This window comes from Podarcis erhardii (assembly GCF_964252035.2).
Source record: "Podarcis erhardii genome assembly, chromosome: 8".
NCBI lineage: Eukaryota > Metazoa > Chordata > Lepidosauria > Squamata > Lacertidae > Podarcis > Podarcis erhardii.
The window spans coordinates 42701228-42721123 of NC_138499.1; the positions used below are offsets into that span (position 1 = coordinate 42701228).

The 19896-nt window shown below is 40.8% G+C and overlaps 1 protein-coding gene across 4 annotated transcripts in view; it reads right to left on the bottom strand.

Moving 5' to 3' along the window:
• The window catches only part of ASXL3 (ASXL transcriptional regulator 3), a 104769-nt gene that overhangs the window by 65662 nt on the left and 19211 nt on the right, over positions 1–19896 (bottom strand). For 2 of the 4 annotated variants that reach the window (XM_081873597.1, XM_081873598.1), the window contains exons 2-3: positions 19283–19345; positions 17369–17451 (exon numbers count right to left, since the gene is read on the bottom strand). In XM_081873597.1, the coding sequence (XP_081729723.1) occupies positions 17369–17424 (56 nt within the window). In that variant the 5' untranslated portion in view covers positions 17425–17451; positions 19283–19345. Of the gene's footprint in view, positions 1–8302; positions 8368–17368; positions 17452–19282; positions 19346–19896 lie in introns of all 4 variants that reach the window. The other 2 variants (XM_081873599.1, XM_081873596.1) reach the window with 2 other exon arrangements.

A 19896-nucleotide genomic window follows, 5' to 3' on the forward strand; every position in this document is an offset into this window, starting at 1 on the left:
CATATTCCAATTCAACAAGTTTTGTTTGACTTATCAGCAGCAGATATAGATAGGTAGCCGTGTTGGTCTGTCATGGTCAAAACAAAATAAAAAAATTCCTTCCAGTAGCACCTTAAAGACCAACTGAGTTAGTTCTAGGTATGAGCTTTCGTGTGCATGCACACTTCTTCAGATACACTGAACAGTGTATCTGAAGAAGTGTGCATGCACACGAAAGCTCATACCTAGAACTAACTCAGTTGGTCTTTAAGGTGCTACTGGAAGGAATTTTTTTATTTTGTTTTCAGCAGCAGATATATTACAGTGTCTTTTAAACTTAATGCAATGACCTTAATAATATCTTCCCCATCCAACGCTCAAACACTCCAATAAGCAGTAAGCATAATAAGCTATATAGTGAATTATTGTTTCTAAGGCACATGAAGTTTGAAGCAGCTATGAGTGTAGAATCAATGACTTGAATCATCCAGCAAGGAATGATGTTTTAATTTTTGCCTATTGGACTAACTCCTTTTTCCCCCAAGTACTATTTAAAATTAAAAGTTCAAACTAAAATAATGCAACAGGTATGTCAAACTGTTCGCTGTACATGCAAGATGGAGATTTCTACACAGTTCATCTAAAAATTACTTGCTTCCAATAATATCCTGCACAGAATTAAGGAAAATTGTTCTCAGCAAGTTACAGCAATGCTTTCCCGCTCCAGAATAAGCAAAGAGAAGCTAAAGCAATTTGATCTCACAGCAAGAAAGAAAACCAGCTGTAAAATTCAGGGAGTAATATGAATATCCCCAGTAGCAAGCTTTAAATATAACAAGCATTTAAAGTGTCTCATTTACGCTGAAAGTTGGAAGTGCATATGATCCATATCAATATCATTTTGCTGAGCAGTTCTGCATCCATTTTTAAAGTTAATTCTGTAAAGGAAGGCTTTCAACCTCTAAACCCTTAAAAATGAGCTAAATTCTGTTCCTTTTAGTTCTTAATTTTCTTTAAAAAAAATTGGGGCTCATGTTTATATATTTAAAATATCACAGTTTATCCACACTAATCAGTTTTACTGTTGATTGATCTACAGATTAAGAAAATCAATTTGAAGTTCATTTTAATTAATAAATATTGTTATAATACCTAAAAGCAGGCCCAGCCCAACCATAAGGCAGGGTAAAGCCCTTGAGAAGGCCCAGCTGCCCTGCCACCTCTACCACAGGAGAAGCGGGGCTGGTGGAGAAATGGTGCCAGTGGAAAAGCAGCGCTGTCATTGGTGCCAGTTTCCAGCAAGATCTCATGAGATACCATGAGATTTCAGTGAGAGCTTGCTGGAAATCAGTGAGATCTCACAGGAAGGAAAACAGGGCTAATGCTAGCACTACTTCTCCAAAGGAGGCAAAGGGAGTGCAGTGGTGGCAGTGGCTGGGCAGGACGGTACTTCCCATTTCACCTCAAGCAGTGAAACGAGACGCAATGCCCTTGCTTAAAAGATTGTCTCACCTCTTATATACCCAACTGATCACTGTGCTCTGCAGGACAGCATTTCATAAGGAGGACCATTCCATATAACAAGGGTCACCAATGTGGCACCTGCAGACAACAGTGTGTCCCCCACTGGCTCTTACGTTGCCCATAAAACTTCTGTAAATATCCTCTCAAAAATCTACAATGCACTGTTTCTTCTCGCTGTTTGCTCTCCCTGCTCAGTTCCTGTTTCCACTGGCTTAGCCTCTCCTACACAACCCTCTGAAATATGTCCACATTTCACTGGATTCCACAATTGGCCACCCACCCTGCTTTCTATTATGAACCAAGGAGAGATGCAAAGAGCTTCTCTTTCTGATTGTGGCAGTGGCTGGTGTAGCTGCCTTATTTACCATTTGTTGGGAGCACTAATGCAGGGCAGGGGATGCCTGCCCCATTTTGTGCTCCCATCTCTCTTTCTGTTCTTTTAGGTGTTGCAGCCATTTTGTTTTATTTTGTGACTGGTACCCATGTGCCCACTGGCTAAAAAAGACTGGTGACCTTTGCTATTCAATTTAGGAACATTTTGTGTGGGGACCCCTGACATTTGGAACTGCCTCCCATTTCATATCTTGCCCCCCATCCTGCACCTCACAACAACACCCCCTCCCATTGCTTCGGAACTATCTCAATGGTAATGAAGTCAAGATCCAACCCAGTGTTTATCTACATTTCCATTCACTGCATTACATGTTAGGATTTGGTAGGGTTTTAGTATCTTTTAAAATTCTATTTATTATATTACTAGGCTACTTTTAAGGTCACAACTTCACAACGCAGTATCATTCATATGTGTGTTTGTGTGTGTGTGTCCTATACATTTACTTAGGGTGGTATTCAATGCTAGTGTTACTCAGAGTAGACCTATCAAAATCATTGGCCATGATTAAATTAGGTCTAGGACTCCTTGTCCTGAAATCTGGTCAAGAGGAGAAAAGAAATCTGCTGGGGCAGCATTGCAAATATTCCCACAGTTTTATTAGTCCACAACTGGGGTTTGTTTTGTTTTTGTACTACACCACTTCTCTATATCTTTGTAGATTTGAAAAGCACATTAAAATCAAAACAAGGCCTTTCCATCTTGTACATAATATTGTTGAAAGTTAACTGCTCTGGGATTAGTGATTTGTGTATTTTCAAAAAAAGAAATTAAAAGAACATAAGAACATGAGAAGATCCTACTGCATCAGACAGGCCCATGCCAAGCTTGTCTGAGGCCTGGAGAGAGTCTTGTTCATGAGATGCAGCACCGCAGCACCACCACCTAATCTGATCAAACTCTGCACACTAGTATGCAATAACGCAGGTCCAGATTTTACTAGCAAAGCCTTGCAATACATACAGACAAGCATGGGCATATCACCCATTAAGTCCCTGGTCAGCTGGGAAGCATGGGGCATTCTTAGCATGACAGCATAAATCCAGCAGGCCTGTTGACAGCACCCCCCCCAGCCAACTTAGTCCTCCAATGCCTGGGGCATGGGCCTAGCATCAATTCATGTAGTCCCACAACAGTGTAAGAGCAGGGATGTATACCACCATTATGGGACTGGTCTGGTCTCTCGCCTCACTGCTTTTCAACATCTGTTTTCCCCATACAGTACTGGCAGTTACTGGTCATATTTCCCTTCCTGCTCCTTCCTCCTTGTCAAGTGAGTAATCTGCAGCCCCCCACAAAAAAATTGCTGCCATCACTGCCCAGCAACCTAATCACCACTGTCTCCTAGCTCTTACCACCAAACAATCATTGCTTGCTTGAGCATGCAGAGGAGGGCTGGTGCCAGTGAGTTGTGCAGCAACTCAGATCATGATTCAGATCATGCCTGGCATCAGGAAACTGAAATGAGGCTGATGTTTGGTGCTCACATCATGCTAAGCCAAAGCCATGGCATAGCACTAATGCACAAAAATATAGTCCTCAGGGACAGTGCAGTTGCTGCATCCTTTCCCCCGTCCTGTTGTATTGACATAAACTAAACATGTTTTGTATTAGCATGCTGTTAGAACCAAGGCTCTAAAGAAGGCTGATTGCCGAAGAATTGATGCTTTTGAATTATGGTGCTAGACTCTTGAGAGTCCCATGGACTGCAAGAAGATCAAACCTATCCATTCTTAAGGAAATCAGCCCTGAGTGCTCACTGGAAGGACAGATCGTGAAGCTGAGGCTCCAATATTTTGGCCACCTCATGAGAAGAGAAGACTCCCTGGAAAGGAGTTGGGAAAGATTGAGGGCACAAGGAGAAGGGGACGACAGAGGACGAGATGGTTGGACAGTGTTCTCGAAGCTACCAGCATGAGTCTGACCAAACTGCGGGAGGCAGTGGAAGACAGGAGTGCCTGGCGTGCTCTGGTCCATGGGGTCACAAAGAGTTAGATACGACTAAACAACTAAACAAAGAACCCAGGCTCATGGTTTGTTTCACTCCAGACAAACCACAGCTCATGGTTTGTCTGGAGCAGATAAAACATGAGCCCAGGTTTAGATGACATACTAAGTCAAATTATGGCTTAGTTCAAGGCAGTGCAGCAGCAGCACGACTGGAGGAAGATTGCAACAGCTGCAATCTTCTGTTCGGGAATCCTCTTGTTTGAGCTAAACAGTCTTTCTCAAATCATGACCTAGTCCTAGGTAAACTGGATCATTTACGCTGCTGTCTTCAATAGTTCTACACAAGAGACTGGGTAATCATAAATGTGATAAGTTTTCTTCAACTGAAGCAATTTTGAAGAATTTCTGCTGCCCTGGATGTCAAGAAACATCTGAAACAGACAAAAGCTCAGAAATAAATCAATGATTAAGCAGATGGGGCACAGAGTCCCCAGCCATCCTTAGATTCAGCAGCTGTATCAGAACTGGTAATGAGATAAAAGTCTCTGCTTTCTTGGGTCAACCTAAAGCTTCTTTGCACTTTCTTTTTCATGCAATTATCTCGAAACACAATCACTTTAACTTGCTCAAACTTGTCACATATCATTATTCTTCCACATGACACAAGGAGCCCACATCACTACAAGGTTTAACACACACACACCCCTTCATCTGAATAATAGACATGACTTCTGAAACAATTCCCCCCCTTCAGCAATTTCCGGAGTTCTCTCGTGTACAGAATCTGGATGGCAAACAATCAAGGCAAGAGCTGACTGTGCCCAGCTAAGCTACCTCAAACAAATTACAACTCTTCCAACTGAACATTTTCCTGCCTTTGCTTTATATGAAATGGAGTAATAATCAACACTGGAAGTCCATATGTCAAAACCTTAAAGTTATTACTTTTGAGACTTGAATTCTGCTCTGATCATGAATAAGAGAAAACTTCGGGATTGACTCTTCTGGATAGAATCCAGAAGGGATTTGCATTTAATTGGGAATTATAGATTCCCACCATGGTTCCCTTTTCTGAAAATGGAGCATTTCAGAGCATGTTATTTGAACAGACTCATGCCTGCTGCATTAAGAAATGCCTTTATGGAGCACATATTCCAAATGATGCCCACAGCATCTCGGATGGCTGCTATAATAAGGTTCCATATGATGACAGACTCTGCATATGTGGCCAACCTCAAGCGGAAGACACCGTACATTATTTGATAATCTCCCCATTAAATGGGGATCCAAGAGATCGTTTCCTGAAACCTTTGCTAATTCCTGGAAGCAGGCTTACTATGGCAGAAACACTTTCACTTTCTTTTGTGCGACCCAAACAGATTTATGACACATAAAGTGGTGCTTAATGCTCTGGCTGCAAGAAAGATTAGAAAGAGAGAGCAAGATGGTATTGCAATAAGTTGCGCTGGAGATTCAGAAGTCTAATGGAAGTTAAGCTAGGTATGAGGTAGCAGACAATACTTATGAATTCTGACTCCCTTTCTTTAAATCATTGATGCCTTATATTATGTAATTGCTGTATGCTGCATGTTATGGTCTGCAGTTTGGCAAATTGTAATGAAATTGTTGTCGCCTTTGGTTAATACAATAAACTCTTTGGTTGGTTAAAATAATAGACCTGAAACCCAAATTCATATGCTCACTTGTGGTGCATTGATGCCCCCCAAATTAAACTGTGTGGGAGGATAACGCCATGGAGAAAGTGTTTCTGTGATGCAGCTTCCCACATGGAACAGCACTGAGGTTCATTTATTGCATCGTATCAGGGCAACTTGTTCCAAGATTCACTGAACCAACCAGGTCACCTTATCACCTGATATTTTGCAGACGCAGACTGAGAATATATAATCCTTAGGCATTGCTTATCTCTTATGACCACTCAAAAGATTATACGCTAGTGGCCAAAATTGTGGAAACCTTTTTGGAAAAGTGTATTTCTGAGGTCTGATGGATCCTAGCACCAGTTTGTTTGTTTTTTGGAGTAATGCCATAAAATTATATATCAATGGAAAGATAATTTAATGAAGAATGTAATGTAACAAAGTTTGTTCAATTATCTGTATTCTATCAAAAGTTATAGCCAAATAACCAGAAAAAGGAAACACAACTTGCTTAGGTTGATATGCAGTAGCTTTCCTTCATCTGAATGTAGCTAATGAGTATAAGTGTTTAGAGAGCCAATCAGGTGTTATGAGCCATCACATCTCGGAAATACACTTTTTCCAAAAGCTTTCCACAATTTTGGCCACTAGTGCATAATTCATAAGAGTGTGCATTCAAGACTATCTTGCATCATTGTTCCACATACAGAGCAAACCAGGAGGAAGGAACCAAACAGAAACAACAGGCTGCCTCCCCAAATATGTAGGATGTTCCCTCTTGGTTTCTGAGATCGTATTAGTTTTTTAGAAAATCATGAAAAAGTAAAAACAGATTGCTGCTTTAATAATGAAGAGGAAATGGACAGCAAGAAGAAAAGCCTGAAAATATTGCCAGCATCTGAAATTCACATAGTGACAACTCTTACTCTTTTTGTCTTTGCGTTCACCTTCCACAGAGGCGTCTTGGCTCAGCAGTACAATACATGTACCGCATGCATATGGTCCCCAACATTTCCAGTTAAATGTTTCTTAGGTAGAAGAGCTGAGAAAGACGCTATCCTGAGACCCTGGATAGTGAGTGCTGGTCAGAGTAGACAACATGAACTGGTATGCCAGCTTATTATCTTCAACCCTCCATAGCAACCAAGAAGATAGTTGGTGGTTATGTTGATTTTGATGGCGTTGGCTAACATTTGTTAGAAATATTTTGTAATTGTCACAATAAAATATAGACATTTGTACATAACCATGCAACTACTAAAGTTACCATAGCAGCTATCAATTACCATCCTTTTCCCAAAGAACTCGAATGTGCATGATGAAGCAAGTTGCTTAAACCTTAGCAGGTCTGAGTTTGGCCTGTATGTGGAAGCCCGTATATGCTGCCTTGAAATTCACATTAAAAATGTGTAATCAATTAGGAAGTAAATAAAATAAATATTGTGCCTCAAGTACCTGAGATTTTGTGCCCAAATAATATACCACATGTGCTATATCCACCCGACATTGGCCCATCAACACCGTACAGATATTACGTTCTCTTCCCCTCCTTCTGAAGTATATTTTTTAAAAAATCATGAAACAACCCATCCTTGAAAGGAGCAGCAATAATAGTAATGGTAGCAATTTGTGCTGCTGACAATTACAGGATTCATGAAATGCCAGTATTCAATATAGCTTTTTTTAGCACATGGTTGTTCTTTTGCTGCTATAAATATTATTAACCAAATGCAACCCCCAAAAAAGCAAAAGTCACTTGAAGAGCATGGATTTGAAGTAGCGTAATACAGTGGTACCTCGGGTTAAGAACTTAATTCCTTCTGGAGGTCTGTTCTTAACCTGAGGTACCACTTTAGCTAATGGGGCCTCCCGCTGCTGCCACGCTGCCACCACGGTACTTCTGTTCTCATCCTGAACCAAAGTTCTTAACCCGAGGTACTATTTCTGGGTTAGCGGAGTCTGTAACCTGAAGCGTCTGTAACCCAAGGTACCACTGTAAGTCTACAAAGCTGAAACAGAAATCAAATCACTCTCATATATAAAGGATTATATATTACTTTTTAATTTCACACACACACACACACACACCTGAAACAGATAGATACATATAGATTCTTTATACTCCATAATATAATATAGTCCACACTTTCAGAGGTGTGTTTTAATATTTGTACAAGAACAGCTCCACAACTTTCTGCCTTTTCCACCACACATAGAAATATGTGATTGCTTCATATCCATAAATCATGCCACTTAGGTGGGCCTCTTGCTACTTTTGTTGTCACAGAGTAATGGCACAAAAGCAGCAGCAGAGGTCCTAGGAATTTATTTATGTAGTATCTAGTGGTCCTATCAGAGCCACAGATGTCAGTGTAACCCTGCTGTGGTCACATCCAAATGAATATGGGCAGAGGAGCTTTCAAGCACACAGGAAGACCAGCCAGTCTTCCACCACTGCAACACACTGTTTGTAGCATGCTAGTTAATTGTGACAAATTCCCATTGAAAGCAATGGAACAAGTCAGTAAGTTCTTCAGCTGGTTTCAGCAGGACTTACAATACACATTTGTTTGGAAGTAAGGCTGTCTGAATAGCCTGACAGCTAAATTTAGCGGGATTGGGTCACTGTATGCTTTGTGCCAGGTAAACTACCAGCATTTCCTTTCCACAGTTGAATCTGATATATAATTGTTCTACAAAGACCGTTCTTCATTCTTACCATCTTCTCAAATTCCAAGCACATTTTTTGCAAAGTTAAAAAAGAGCACCAATCTTTTACACTCCCAAAACTGTTTACCTTAAAAGCTGTTTTTCTTTCCAGATACTGAGAAGAGGATTGGCAAGATGAGGATCTTTTTACAACTGATTGTCGCAGCAGGAAATATATTAAAAAAACAAAACAAAACACAACCTGAAACGTGTGTCTCAGACAATATAGATCTATCATGTGTGTGCATTTTCCAACAAATATTATCTTCATGTTAATGTATGGGTTTTATTTTGGTTTATAGTCTTTTTCTTTTTTAATTTTCTCTCTGCTGCACTTCATATTTTTGAGGCATGGGGAAAGAATCAATCAATTGAGGATCTGAATGCTTTAATGATATGAGAGAGAAACAAACTTGTGAACCATAAAGTCTGGCAGATTCATACTACAGTTTGACTTTGAACAAAAATAATGTAATTTCTAATATCTAAGCCCAATTATTCTAAATTAAGATTACAGTGAAAGAGACCTTTAGCTTCTTAAAAATAATTACAGTGAATAAACTTTAGCCAAGCTAATGGATGGTTTGGCAGAGATTGCTATGATAAGCCCACCTAAAATTATTGCATGAGTGAACCGAAGTACCAAAACCTATTATTAGTATTCAGAGATGAAGCTTTTCAAATCAATGCAAACCAAAAGCCCTTCAAAGATCAATGACAAGTTGGTGATCACCTTCGGCTGCTGACAACAATTGGGCTGGTTCTCACAAAATTCAAAACCATGGTTTAGTGCTTTGCAGATAATATTTAGTGAGACCAAGCAAAATGTTGGACTCATATAGTCCTCATCCCCTGTCCTTCCCCTGTGTGGAAAGGAATAGGGCATCTATCAAATTATTTCACTTTCAAAGAATCTCAGCTTAGCTTTACACACAAACCAGGAATCCTGGTTTAATAAAACAATGTTGAGTCGCTAAGCAAACCAACTTTAAGTTCTCTTGTTTACCTAATTTTTTTTTTTTAACTAGGATTCCTATTTACAAATAATACTAAATCAAGATTATCTGAAACTGAATGCAATCTTGGCAGAAATCCTCTTCCTAGCTGCACAGGAGGAGAAGGGAGGAGGAGTGCACAAGTCTGATGCTTCGCTCAAGCTCACTGAGGCTCCTCCACTATGGTTTATATGCAAACAAGCCAAATAGCTTCAATGCATGCTGTCTTAACCTTTATGCATTTTTCACTACAGCTACTTAACTAACTATAGAATGGTGAAGTTGCAAAATTGTAGTACTAAATGGAGGTAGGTCTGCCCCAGAAAACAGGCACAACAGGCAAAACATTGAGCTTTGGGGATTGCCAATCCACTATTTTTCAAAAAAGTAAGAAGCCTTTTAAAAACAGAATTTGAATTGTGCTAGGATCTATTTTCATTACTTTAGATCTAGTGGTTATTTTCTTACTGCAACAAGGGCATGTTCATTGCATGTCTTATCCCTAAACTCAGTTTCTCCTCCTTCGCTTCACAACCAGGCCAGCAAATGAAGACCTTCAAGAGATTCAAGTAGTTGTCTGTTCCGCAAGAGGAGGTCTAAGATATTTTGCCTCCCGAGGCAAAGAACAACATGACACTTACTTCTACCAGTTCCACACACATAAGCCAATTGGACTGACATGTGAATTGTACTTCAACACGGGTGATGGGACAGCATCCTCCATCTCACCCAAAGGCAGAATGTGACCTAAGGAAGTCACAAGGCAGGCTATATAGCACAGGTAGTTCTGTCTCTCAACACCTTATCACTACTCACTCACTGAAATAAATATTAAGAGCATAATAACTGCAAATTCCATAGTTTTAACTAAGAATCACGTCTGTTCTGAATCTCCCAGCATTCAGCTTCACTGGATAGCCCTGTGTGTAGGGAACAAACCTCTCTATCCATATTCACCACACTCTGTATAATTTTATGCACCTCTGTTACGTTTTTATTTTTATAAGATTTCAGCAAAAGGTTCCAGGGTTACAATAAAATATAAATTATAAAAGTAGATAAAACCATCACAATTATAAAACCATTCAAAATGGAACAGAACAATATAAATTCAGCAAAAGAGATGTCTCTAGCTTAGACGCTTTCTAAACTAAACACCCCCAAATCTTGTAATCTTTACTCATAGAAGAGTTGCTCCATCCCCTTGATCATTTTGGCTGTCCTTCCTGAACCTTTTCCAACTGTACCTTTCTCAGGTAAGGTCACCAGAACAATACACAGTATTCCAAGAGCAATCTCAACATAGATTTGTAAAATATATTTATAATATTGGTAGTTTTGTTTTCAATCCCTTTCCTCATGATCTCTAGCATAGAATTTGCCTTTTCCACAGATGCTGCACACTTTTCTAGCTCTAAAGGTAAAGGGACCCCTGACCGTTAGGTCCAGTCACAGATGACTCTGGGGTTGCGGCGCTCATCTCGCTTTACTGGTCGAGGGAGCTGGCGTACAGCTTCTGGGTCATGTGGCCAGCATGACTAAGCCGCTTCTGGCGAACCAGAGCAGTGCACGGAAACACCGTTTACCCCTCCCGCCAGAGCAGTACCTATTTATCTACTTGCACTTTGTGCTTTCCAACTGCTAGGTTGGCAAGGGCAGAGACCGAGCAACAGGAGCTCACCCCGTCACGGGGATTCGAACTGCTGACCTTCTGATCGGCAAGCCCTAGGTTCTGTAGTTTAACCCACAGCGCCACCCACATCCCCCTATGACCAATGTACATGCTCTTCTGAACTTTTTCTAGCTCTACAATATCCTTTTTAAGGTGCAGGAACCAAAACTGTACACAATATTAGAAATGTTGCATAATGACACTATCCTTCTGGCATTATCACATTCAGCATCCATCATGCCAGTACATTAGATGACCAATGTAAGGTAGGACCCCTGGATGGTTAAATCCAGTCAAAGGCAACTATGGGGTTGTGGCGCTCATCTCACTTTCAGGCGAAGGAGCCGGCTTTTGTCTATAGACAGCTTTCCAGGTCATGTGGCCAGCATTATTAAACCACTACTGGCACGGTGACGAGTGCCAGAGCTCACAGAAACGCCGTTTACCTGCCCACTGTAGCGGTACCTATTTATCTACTTGCGCTGGTGTGCTTTTGAACTGCTAGGTTGGCAGAAGCTGGGACCTCACCCCGTCTGAAGTATTCTAACTGCCGACCTTCTGATCGGCAAGCCCAAGAGGCTCAGTGGTTTAGACCACAGTGCCACCCATGTCCCCCTATGACCAATGTACATGCACGTGCAGTGCCTCCTGGAATGAATGATCTGGAATAGCTGCTCCTGTGCCTGTCCACTCAGTCAGAGGCCTTTTCCATTGGTATTGTCTATGACTCATTGGGAAAATGTGACTAGATGGGACAGTCAGACAGCCAAGGACAACAAAAAGCAAGTATCACCACTGCCAGTACACAGCTCAGGATGATGAAAACCGATGGAGGGTAACACCACCCCCATCTCCTAGTATTTACCACCAAAGGCAGCTGCTTAACTCTGCATCATGGCAGGGCTGGTCCTGCATATTGCTCCCTCCCTCAGTTTTGACTTTAGTGTGTAAGCCAGTGGCATTACTCTTTGAGCAGAATGCAAATTCAACAACAGAGGTGTAGAAGCAATCGTTTCTCAACGTTAATTTCTCCTCCCTTCAAAAACGGAATCTATTGCCTCAGGATTACTTAATATTCCTATATAGAAAAATTCTAAGCTTGCATTCAGCGTGAAGCTGAATCTCATATCCATGTTGTATGAAACCAATTGTACTATGGAAACCATAGCTTTCTTTGCATCCCTGTTTAAAGTCTTTCTGTAGGGCAGAAACAAGCCAAATAAAAACAACAACAAAAAAACCTGTCCCCCTTCCCTTCATTGCATTTATTTCTTGGAAGTGTAATGCAGTTTTAATTTCCTAAAATTCTACACACATAATGCTTTCACATATCTTAATTAGCTCACAGGCTGCTACATATTTGCTGTTTAAAATTTTAAGGGACTGATGTTAATGCATGGCACCTTTGGGACCGCTGTGGCCTAGTTGCGCCCTTCTGAATTTACGCCTGGGGCTATGAACCCTGCTGCCCCCCCCACACACTACACACATGTGTCGGGGGTTTGGGGTGTGTGTGTGTAAACACACAGATATACAGTGGTACCTCGGGTTAAGTACTTAATTCATTCTGGAGGTCCGTACTTAACCTGAAACTGTTCTTAACCTGAAGCACAACTTTAGCTAATGGGGCCTCCAGCTGCCACTGCACCGCCGGAGCACGATTTCTGTTCTCATCCTGAAGCAAAGTTCTTAACCTGAAGCACTATTTCTGGGTTAGCGGAGTCTGTAACCTGAAGCGTATGTAACCTGAAGCGTATGTAACCCGAGGTACCACTGTAGATAGGCCAACAGATGGGTATGTGCTAGGCAAATTCTGCAGGAAGTTCTTGAAGATTTCATACACCGAGCAAACTGAAAAATAGATTTTATCCTTCTTGCACAGCAGAGTTGTTTCCAGGCACATTCCAGTCAAGAGTCTGCCTAAACCCATGCCTCCTTACAATCAGCTTTTTGATTCCCTCCTTACAATTCACTTTTTGAAGAAGCAAAACATTTTCTTCTGTAGCATTTTTCCTTTGAGAGCTACTTTCTGAGAACTACGCAGTGCCCACAAAGACTGCCCCAGTCACCCACTATAACGGGCAGCTTTGCTGTGCAAAGAAAACTGAATGGGATGCTGTGATTTGAATCAGGGATCCTCTTCCAGATAAGACTCTTGTAGGTTGCCCTGCTTGACCTTAGCTGTAGACATGCATCTCTAATACAACATAGTTGTCTTGCTGCATGGCCGTACTCCTCAAGACAGACAAATGTCAACCTGTAGATTTCTGACCAGCTTCTCAAGCTCATGTGCCTCATTTAAGGAACCCTATTACTGTTTTCCTTCCCTGCTGATAAGGGACAGGAATCAAAGAAGCTGAAGTGGGTGCAAGTAGACATCGACATCTACTTGCACCCACTTCAGTCTCTTTGATTCCAGTCCCTTTGTTTCATTTTAGCTCCTTTCTTCAGACGCATTTCTGAGTGAATGGCCCAGGACATCCTCAGTATTGCTTGTTGGCTGCTCCAGATGGACTCCAGTGATTGACCTGAGCTTGTACTGGCTTTTGTTACTGGGGCAGATTCTAAGATCTTGTATTAATTTACAAGGGCCTTGGGTCCAAGATATCTTAAGGACTGTCTGATCCCTTATATCCCTGCCCAATCAATGAGATCTTTGGGAGAGTCTCTGTTGGTAGTCCACCAAGGGTCAGATGTACAACTCAAAACTACTAGAAGCTGTGTATTCAGTGTTGTGGGGCCAAGCCTGTGGAACTCTCTCCCAACTGAAATTAGACAGGAGACCTCTTTGGTCAACTTCAGGTGTATTCTAGCAGGCATTTTAATGTAGTTCGAATTTATGCTTGACTTTATGATTAATTTTTTATTTTTATTCCCTGCATGGTTAATTTTTATGCACACTACTTAGGAATGTTACTGATTAGGCAGAATATAAATGCCTTAAATAATATAATACAATAGTCATCCTTTATTCACTCACTTTTTATATAGAATCCAGACAGTGATTTGGACAAATAATTGTGTGCCACTGTTTCCTGCATTGGCCTCCCATTTTTTTAAAATGCAATTGTAACACCAGCCTATCCTTTGTAGACAGACAAAGGGCTATTGAACAAATCTTTCAAGGCTTTTGTACCTTTAATTAAATTTTTCCTCTTGGTAGGTTCTGCTGGCTTTATTGCTTCTTGTTAGGTGCAGAGTAAGATTACTGCTGAATTGCCTGTTAATTACGGTACCTATTGAAACAGCTCTCTTGATTGTCCCTTATTATCGGTATCTGTATTAGGGCAAGGGGACAAACTTTTATTACTTATATATTAGTAAATATTTTTCCATTTCATTATTATATTGCAAAATACTGCTCTTTTATTTTATAGAAATGAAAACTAGTAAAAAGTAACTAGGGATTACAGCCTCCCCCAACCACAGGAATGGAAACTGAAAACAGGAAGCAACTAAGAAGTTATGCTTTCATAATTCCACTGCCACACCCAACATGAAACAATTAAGTTGTCAGAACATGCAAGCAGTTACTTCTAATTAATGTTGGAAGGGGTCTTTGTTTAACAGGACACTTATGAATAAACATCATAGAAGGATAGTGGCCATAGGCAAGGGGATTTTTGAATAATATAGCACTATTTAAAGTGCTGTGAAACCTCCATTTTAACCAGCTCATTGTAGAAAAGCACTGCCTCAGCAGTGCTAAAGCACTCTAGTATAGCAACAACCTCATTGCTTCTTCAGTTCAAACATAAATCTCTCCATTCTATCTCACCTTCAGAGTTATCTAGCAACACCATTTCTTAAAGTAACTGCTGAACTTTACAGATACATTTGTATACAAGTTTACAACACAATAGTGCACTATAATACAATTCATGCAAGAGTAAACAGTTTTTCCTTTTACACTTGTCACTGGCAGTTTATGCGTTTCCACTGCATTGATTTTTATCTTTCATTTTTTACAGCACAGAATGGGCCATTTAAGCTAGCTGCAGTGTTTTTTTCTAGAGTCTTTTTCTTTGGGAAAAAAAGTTAAAGAAGGTTTCCTTTATTTCTAATTCCAATTACTTTGGGGTTTTTTGGCCATTTTCCCACTACCCAGTCTCTCCAATGGTACAATAATACAATAATCTGTGGGAATAAATATGATGAAGGGGGCTGTTTTTTATTATGAATAATAATAACAACAGTATCAGAAGTCAGAGTTCAATTACTTCAAAAGTCATAAGAAAGAAAGGAACAGCAGCGGAGAAGAGTTCAAAACAATTGAAATGATTGTAGCACAACATTTGATTTTATTGTCTATTTATTATAACTCAGTAGCTACATTTTAATTATTATTATTTTTTGCTGAACTTTTCTTCCCCAAATTATTTGGCACTGGCACCAAGCATCTGTCTATACTGACTCTACTTTAAGACTCTTGGCACAATTTTATCTTTACTTCTATATATAACAACAGTGACTTCTTAGTGTTTAGTTGCCTTCTAGGAACTCACCCACTGTATTTTATTACACACACGTATACTGCATACAAGGAGAACTGCAAATGATCTGCATTCTTTCTTAGAAAGTGGTGCTATATGCCAAGTAAGCGCAATACATTTTCCCTCTCTACCCCTCTCTGTTAATTTCTTCTGGTTAAAGAGGGAGGGAACTCAAGCCTTGAGAGGAACTGCCCAGAAGCGGTACAGAATAGTTTTTTCATGTAGGCCATCACTATTTACCCAATGGCATCTCCAGACAGGACTGAGAAAGATCCAGATCTGAGCTGCAGAAGGCTGCAGCCTATCAGAGCAGAGACTACTGAGTTGGATGGACCAATGATTCAGTAGAAGACAGCTTCATATGTACTTCTCTGGCCCATGAATGGGGCAACACATACACACAAACTGAACTCTGCTGGCTTCAGCTAAAAGCTATAATGATTTCTGGAAGACATGAATTGCTATACCCTTGAGGGATCACCCACTGTGGCTTGTAGGTAGTACAAAGCCTCTAGTAAGACATTTGCAAACTGCTGTGTCTGAAATACAGGTTGCAAGCAACAGATGGACAGGAGACCCTCCTGTCCTTTCTTTACCAGGATCTGGCAGGAATCCCATATTCTTCCATATGTCTATAAAGCTGTTGGAACCCCTGTTCAAAGTAGCAGCCTACACTCAAATGATGGGGAAATGGTTGGGTCTGCTGGCACCTGGAGCAGCAGCCTGGGTCTCGACTCAGAGGGGCCAACCTGATACATTAGTCCAGCAGCACCAAAGGATAATCCAGGCCCCCATATCATGCCAAAGGCTGAGTCACAGCCTAAGCCCAGCAGTGCAAAGGCTCTGGAGTCTGAGACCACAAGAGGCAGGCCCTCTGGAGTTTGTAACCTCTGAGCCTGCACTCCATGAGAAACTGACTGCCTCCACATCTGAAGCTCACATTCTCAATTCACCACATCAACACAGACAGCACACATATCCAAAAAAAAAAAAAAAAAAAAAAAAAAGCCTTGTCAGAAAGGAGGAGTTCTAGGCTCCAAGCAATCTGGCCCTGTGAGCATAAAAGTTTTTCAGTTTATTCTTGACTTCTTTGGAGCAAGTTGTTCACTCGGAGCTATCCTTGGTGCTGCAGCTAATGACCTGTCTTGCTTCAGCATGCCCTGTGCCAAGGAAAGGACAGGACAAACACTCGCATAGTTTTTATATGAAGTTGGCTTTGCTGGCTATGCACAAGTAGGGCCAGTAGTTCCATGAGAGAAACTGGGGCAAATGTATCAGGCAGTGAATGTAAAGGATTAGCACTATATGGGCTCCTGCTCACTAATCTCACTCACAGGCTACTGCTGAGGCTGCTGCAGCCACACAAAACTCTTGCAGGGCTTTCCACCTCTGTCCTGCAGAAGGGCCACAGCTCATTGGTAGAGTAGTTGCTTGTAAGCAGACGTTTCTAGCATTTCCACATAAGGCTAAGGGAGACTCCTGTCTGAAACCCTGGAGAGCTTCTCTCAGTCAGTGTAGACAATGCTGACCTAGATGTGCCATTATTAGTCCACTTCCTACATTCCTCTCAGTCTTGCTCTGAGCAACAGGGGTCCTTTCTCAGAGCAAAGCAATCTGGGCATGGTGGTCTGGGAGAGTGTTTGTGTCATTGATTTGCTATGGTGGCTAGAAATTCCATTTTAAAATTTGTTTAAATGTACAAAAGTGGCAGAATGTTAAAAATGGCCTAAGTGTTGAGTATATTGGAATCTGGTGTGGTGACAAAATAAATGCTTCTCCACCCCAAGGTATAAGATTGCAGCCATATTGTCCTTTCTGATTTCCCCTCCTAATATCTATTATATATTTAGGTTTCCTCTGTAATCATAGGCTCAAACACAGAATTCTATTTACTGCATTATGAACAACATACCAACCTCAATTTAGATATTTTCCTTAAATTTTGTTTTTGTAAAAGCAAATATTGTAAAGGCAAATATCATATAAATACTGACCTTGTTTCTTTCAGCCCTTCTTTCTGAATAACTTCCAATATCTGCTTTGCAGTCATTGGTGAGTTGGGATGTTTTTCCAGTGCCTAAAAAGAAATATATGTGTAAGAAGGTAAAAAATCATTATTGCATACATTTAAATGATTGTGTCATTGATCATGCACTTTGCATAATGCTGTGTAAAAAGTGGGAAGTTGTCGTGTCAAGACTGGGGTCTTTTATCAACTGCCGAACAAGCACCTTAGCTAACAACAGGTTTAAACTGATAATCATGGGTGAAAACCTCACAAAATGCACAGGAAGGCTCTTACATGGCAGAGAACTAGAAGAACAAGTCCTATTATTTATTATTACAAATGCAAGAAACAATTTCCTGTAAGGTGGGGAGAGAAGGGAGGTAAATCTTGCTACTGTTTGGACTGTTTATTGTCACTAATAGTGCACTTTCAGGGAACCCTTCCATTTGCAGAGATCTTAGAAGAACATGATAGGTTTCAGAATGTTAAAGAATGAAAAATTCTTAACATAGGTGGAAAATGAAGCATCAGAAACCATCATAATTGGTCGCTGAAATATACTTTCCAGTTCAGCTAAGTTTTCCACTCCTTTGCCTTTTATGAAGTCCCAATTAATATTCTTCCATTTCCTCTAACTGGTATGAAGGCTTCTGCCTCTTTTACTATCCTTCTAGTTAGTATCCTCCTCCATATTTTTCTTCTTAGTCATACTTCTAGGAATTCAATCAACCAAGTACAGGAAATGGTGACAGCACATAGACTGCATCTAAGGATATTACCAACTTAGCACTATGATAACTTGCCTTTCTACAATGAGAAATAGGCAATTAGCTCATCATCCATACCCAATCACTCCTAAGCTGCTCTCCCGGGAATGTCATGACAATCATTAGAACAGCTGCCCACCAGGAATAAATGGTGTCAGTCATACCAAAAATTACTGAACATTAATAACTGGAGAAGAGGTCAGGGATTTCTTTAAACAAGTACTATGACTTCCCAGTTACTCAAGGAAGTGCTGCTGATCCACCACAATCACCATATTCCAGATGTCATGTCTGTTGTCCCTGCATGGCAGGAGATGCAGAATCTGTGTTCCTCCCATCATTCCTGATCATTAGCCATGGTGACTATTGCTGATGGGAGTTGGCATGCACAGGTCCTCCACTGTTGCCCTAGTATAACAATTTTACAAAGATGCATGCCAATCATGCTGAGCTTTTGCAAGTGTGTCATGTTACAATACAATGAATTGCTAAGGCTGCGAATGCAATTCTCCAGCAACAGCTGTGCTCCAAAACTTGAAGATCAGGGACCAAAGAAATTGCAGATGAAAACAATACTTCACCCTTAATATTGGCTGCAGTAAAAGTCCCCCCCCCAAAGCAGTCTCATTCCATTCAGATATATAAAGCTACTCTTTTATTTTTCAGAATTTCCTGTTCTCCCCTTTTCAACTCACAAGACCACATACCAGTCCACTGCCCATCATAGTATCCCATCACAGTTTGGATCCTTACCCATAAGAGGAGTGAAATCCAGAGATTAAAAACCACACAGAAGCTCTGGGAGCCAAACCATACTTCCAAAGAAACAAATTTCAGATAAAATGAAACAAAACAAAACACAAAAAAGGTTAGTTGCAGATCGGGCAGGAAGCATATAAAGTGGATTTAAGACCTCAGTAAATTTTAAAAAGATAAAGCTTCTTTAAAAAAAAACAAGAAGAAGGAAGATGAAATGGAGGATAAGGCAAGAAGAAAGAAACTCAAGCTGAACTGGAAATATTCCAGAGTTTAAACTGAATAGACTTCAAAATGGTCATGAAGGGAAGGGAACTATACTGTACTGGACAAGGCTATGAAGGATATTGGGTACACTCGAAGGTGGGGTTACTCACTGTGGAGGACTCCCTGTTTCTCTTCCCGCGTATGGGCCCTCAGCACACCTGGGCAGCTCCTCCCTGAAATTGAGAGAATTTGGGTAGCCCTGTCCCCTTCTCTATGACATCACAGCCTATTCTCTAGAGGAAGTTGTAATGTGAGGTGTTACAGCACATTTGGATGGAAAGGGAAAGGCAATCTCATGTCCACTTTGACCATGAAAAAGGGAGAAGTAGGGTAGAAGCTGCACTGAACTGGTGCAGGAAACAGTGGGTAGACACAGGGATGGACACGGAATAGCATCATTACAAAAGACACAGCACAAAACAAAAATCAAGCTGACAAAGCAACACACACAGCACACAGATTTTGATCAAACAAGGCAGCATTACAGCCACTACAGTAGGAAACAAACAGGGCAGGACTCAATAGTATCCCAGGATGCACAAGGGCTGAATATGAAAGAGCAAATTAATAGCTTGCTGCGTCAATTACTTGTTATTGCATACACTAGTGTGGGCAGGAGTTTCAAATATCTTGCTGAATTGTGAATTTTATTCATCCAATCCTTAAAAAAAAAGTTTCCACATACACCCATGCCAAAGAAAAAGAGAGAGAAAGGGGGAAGCAT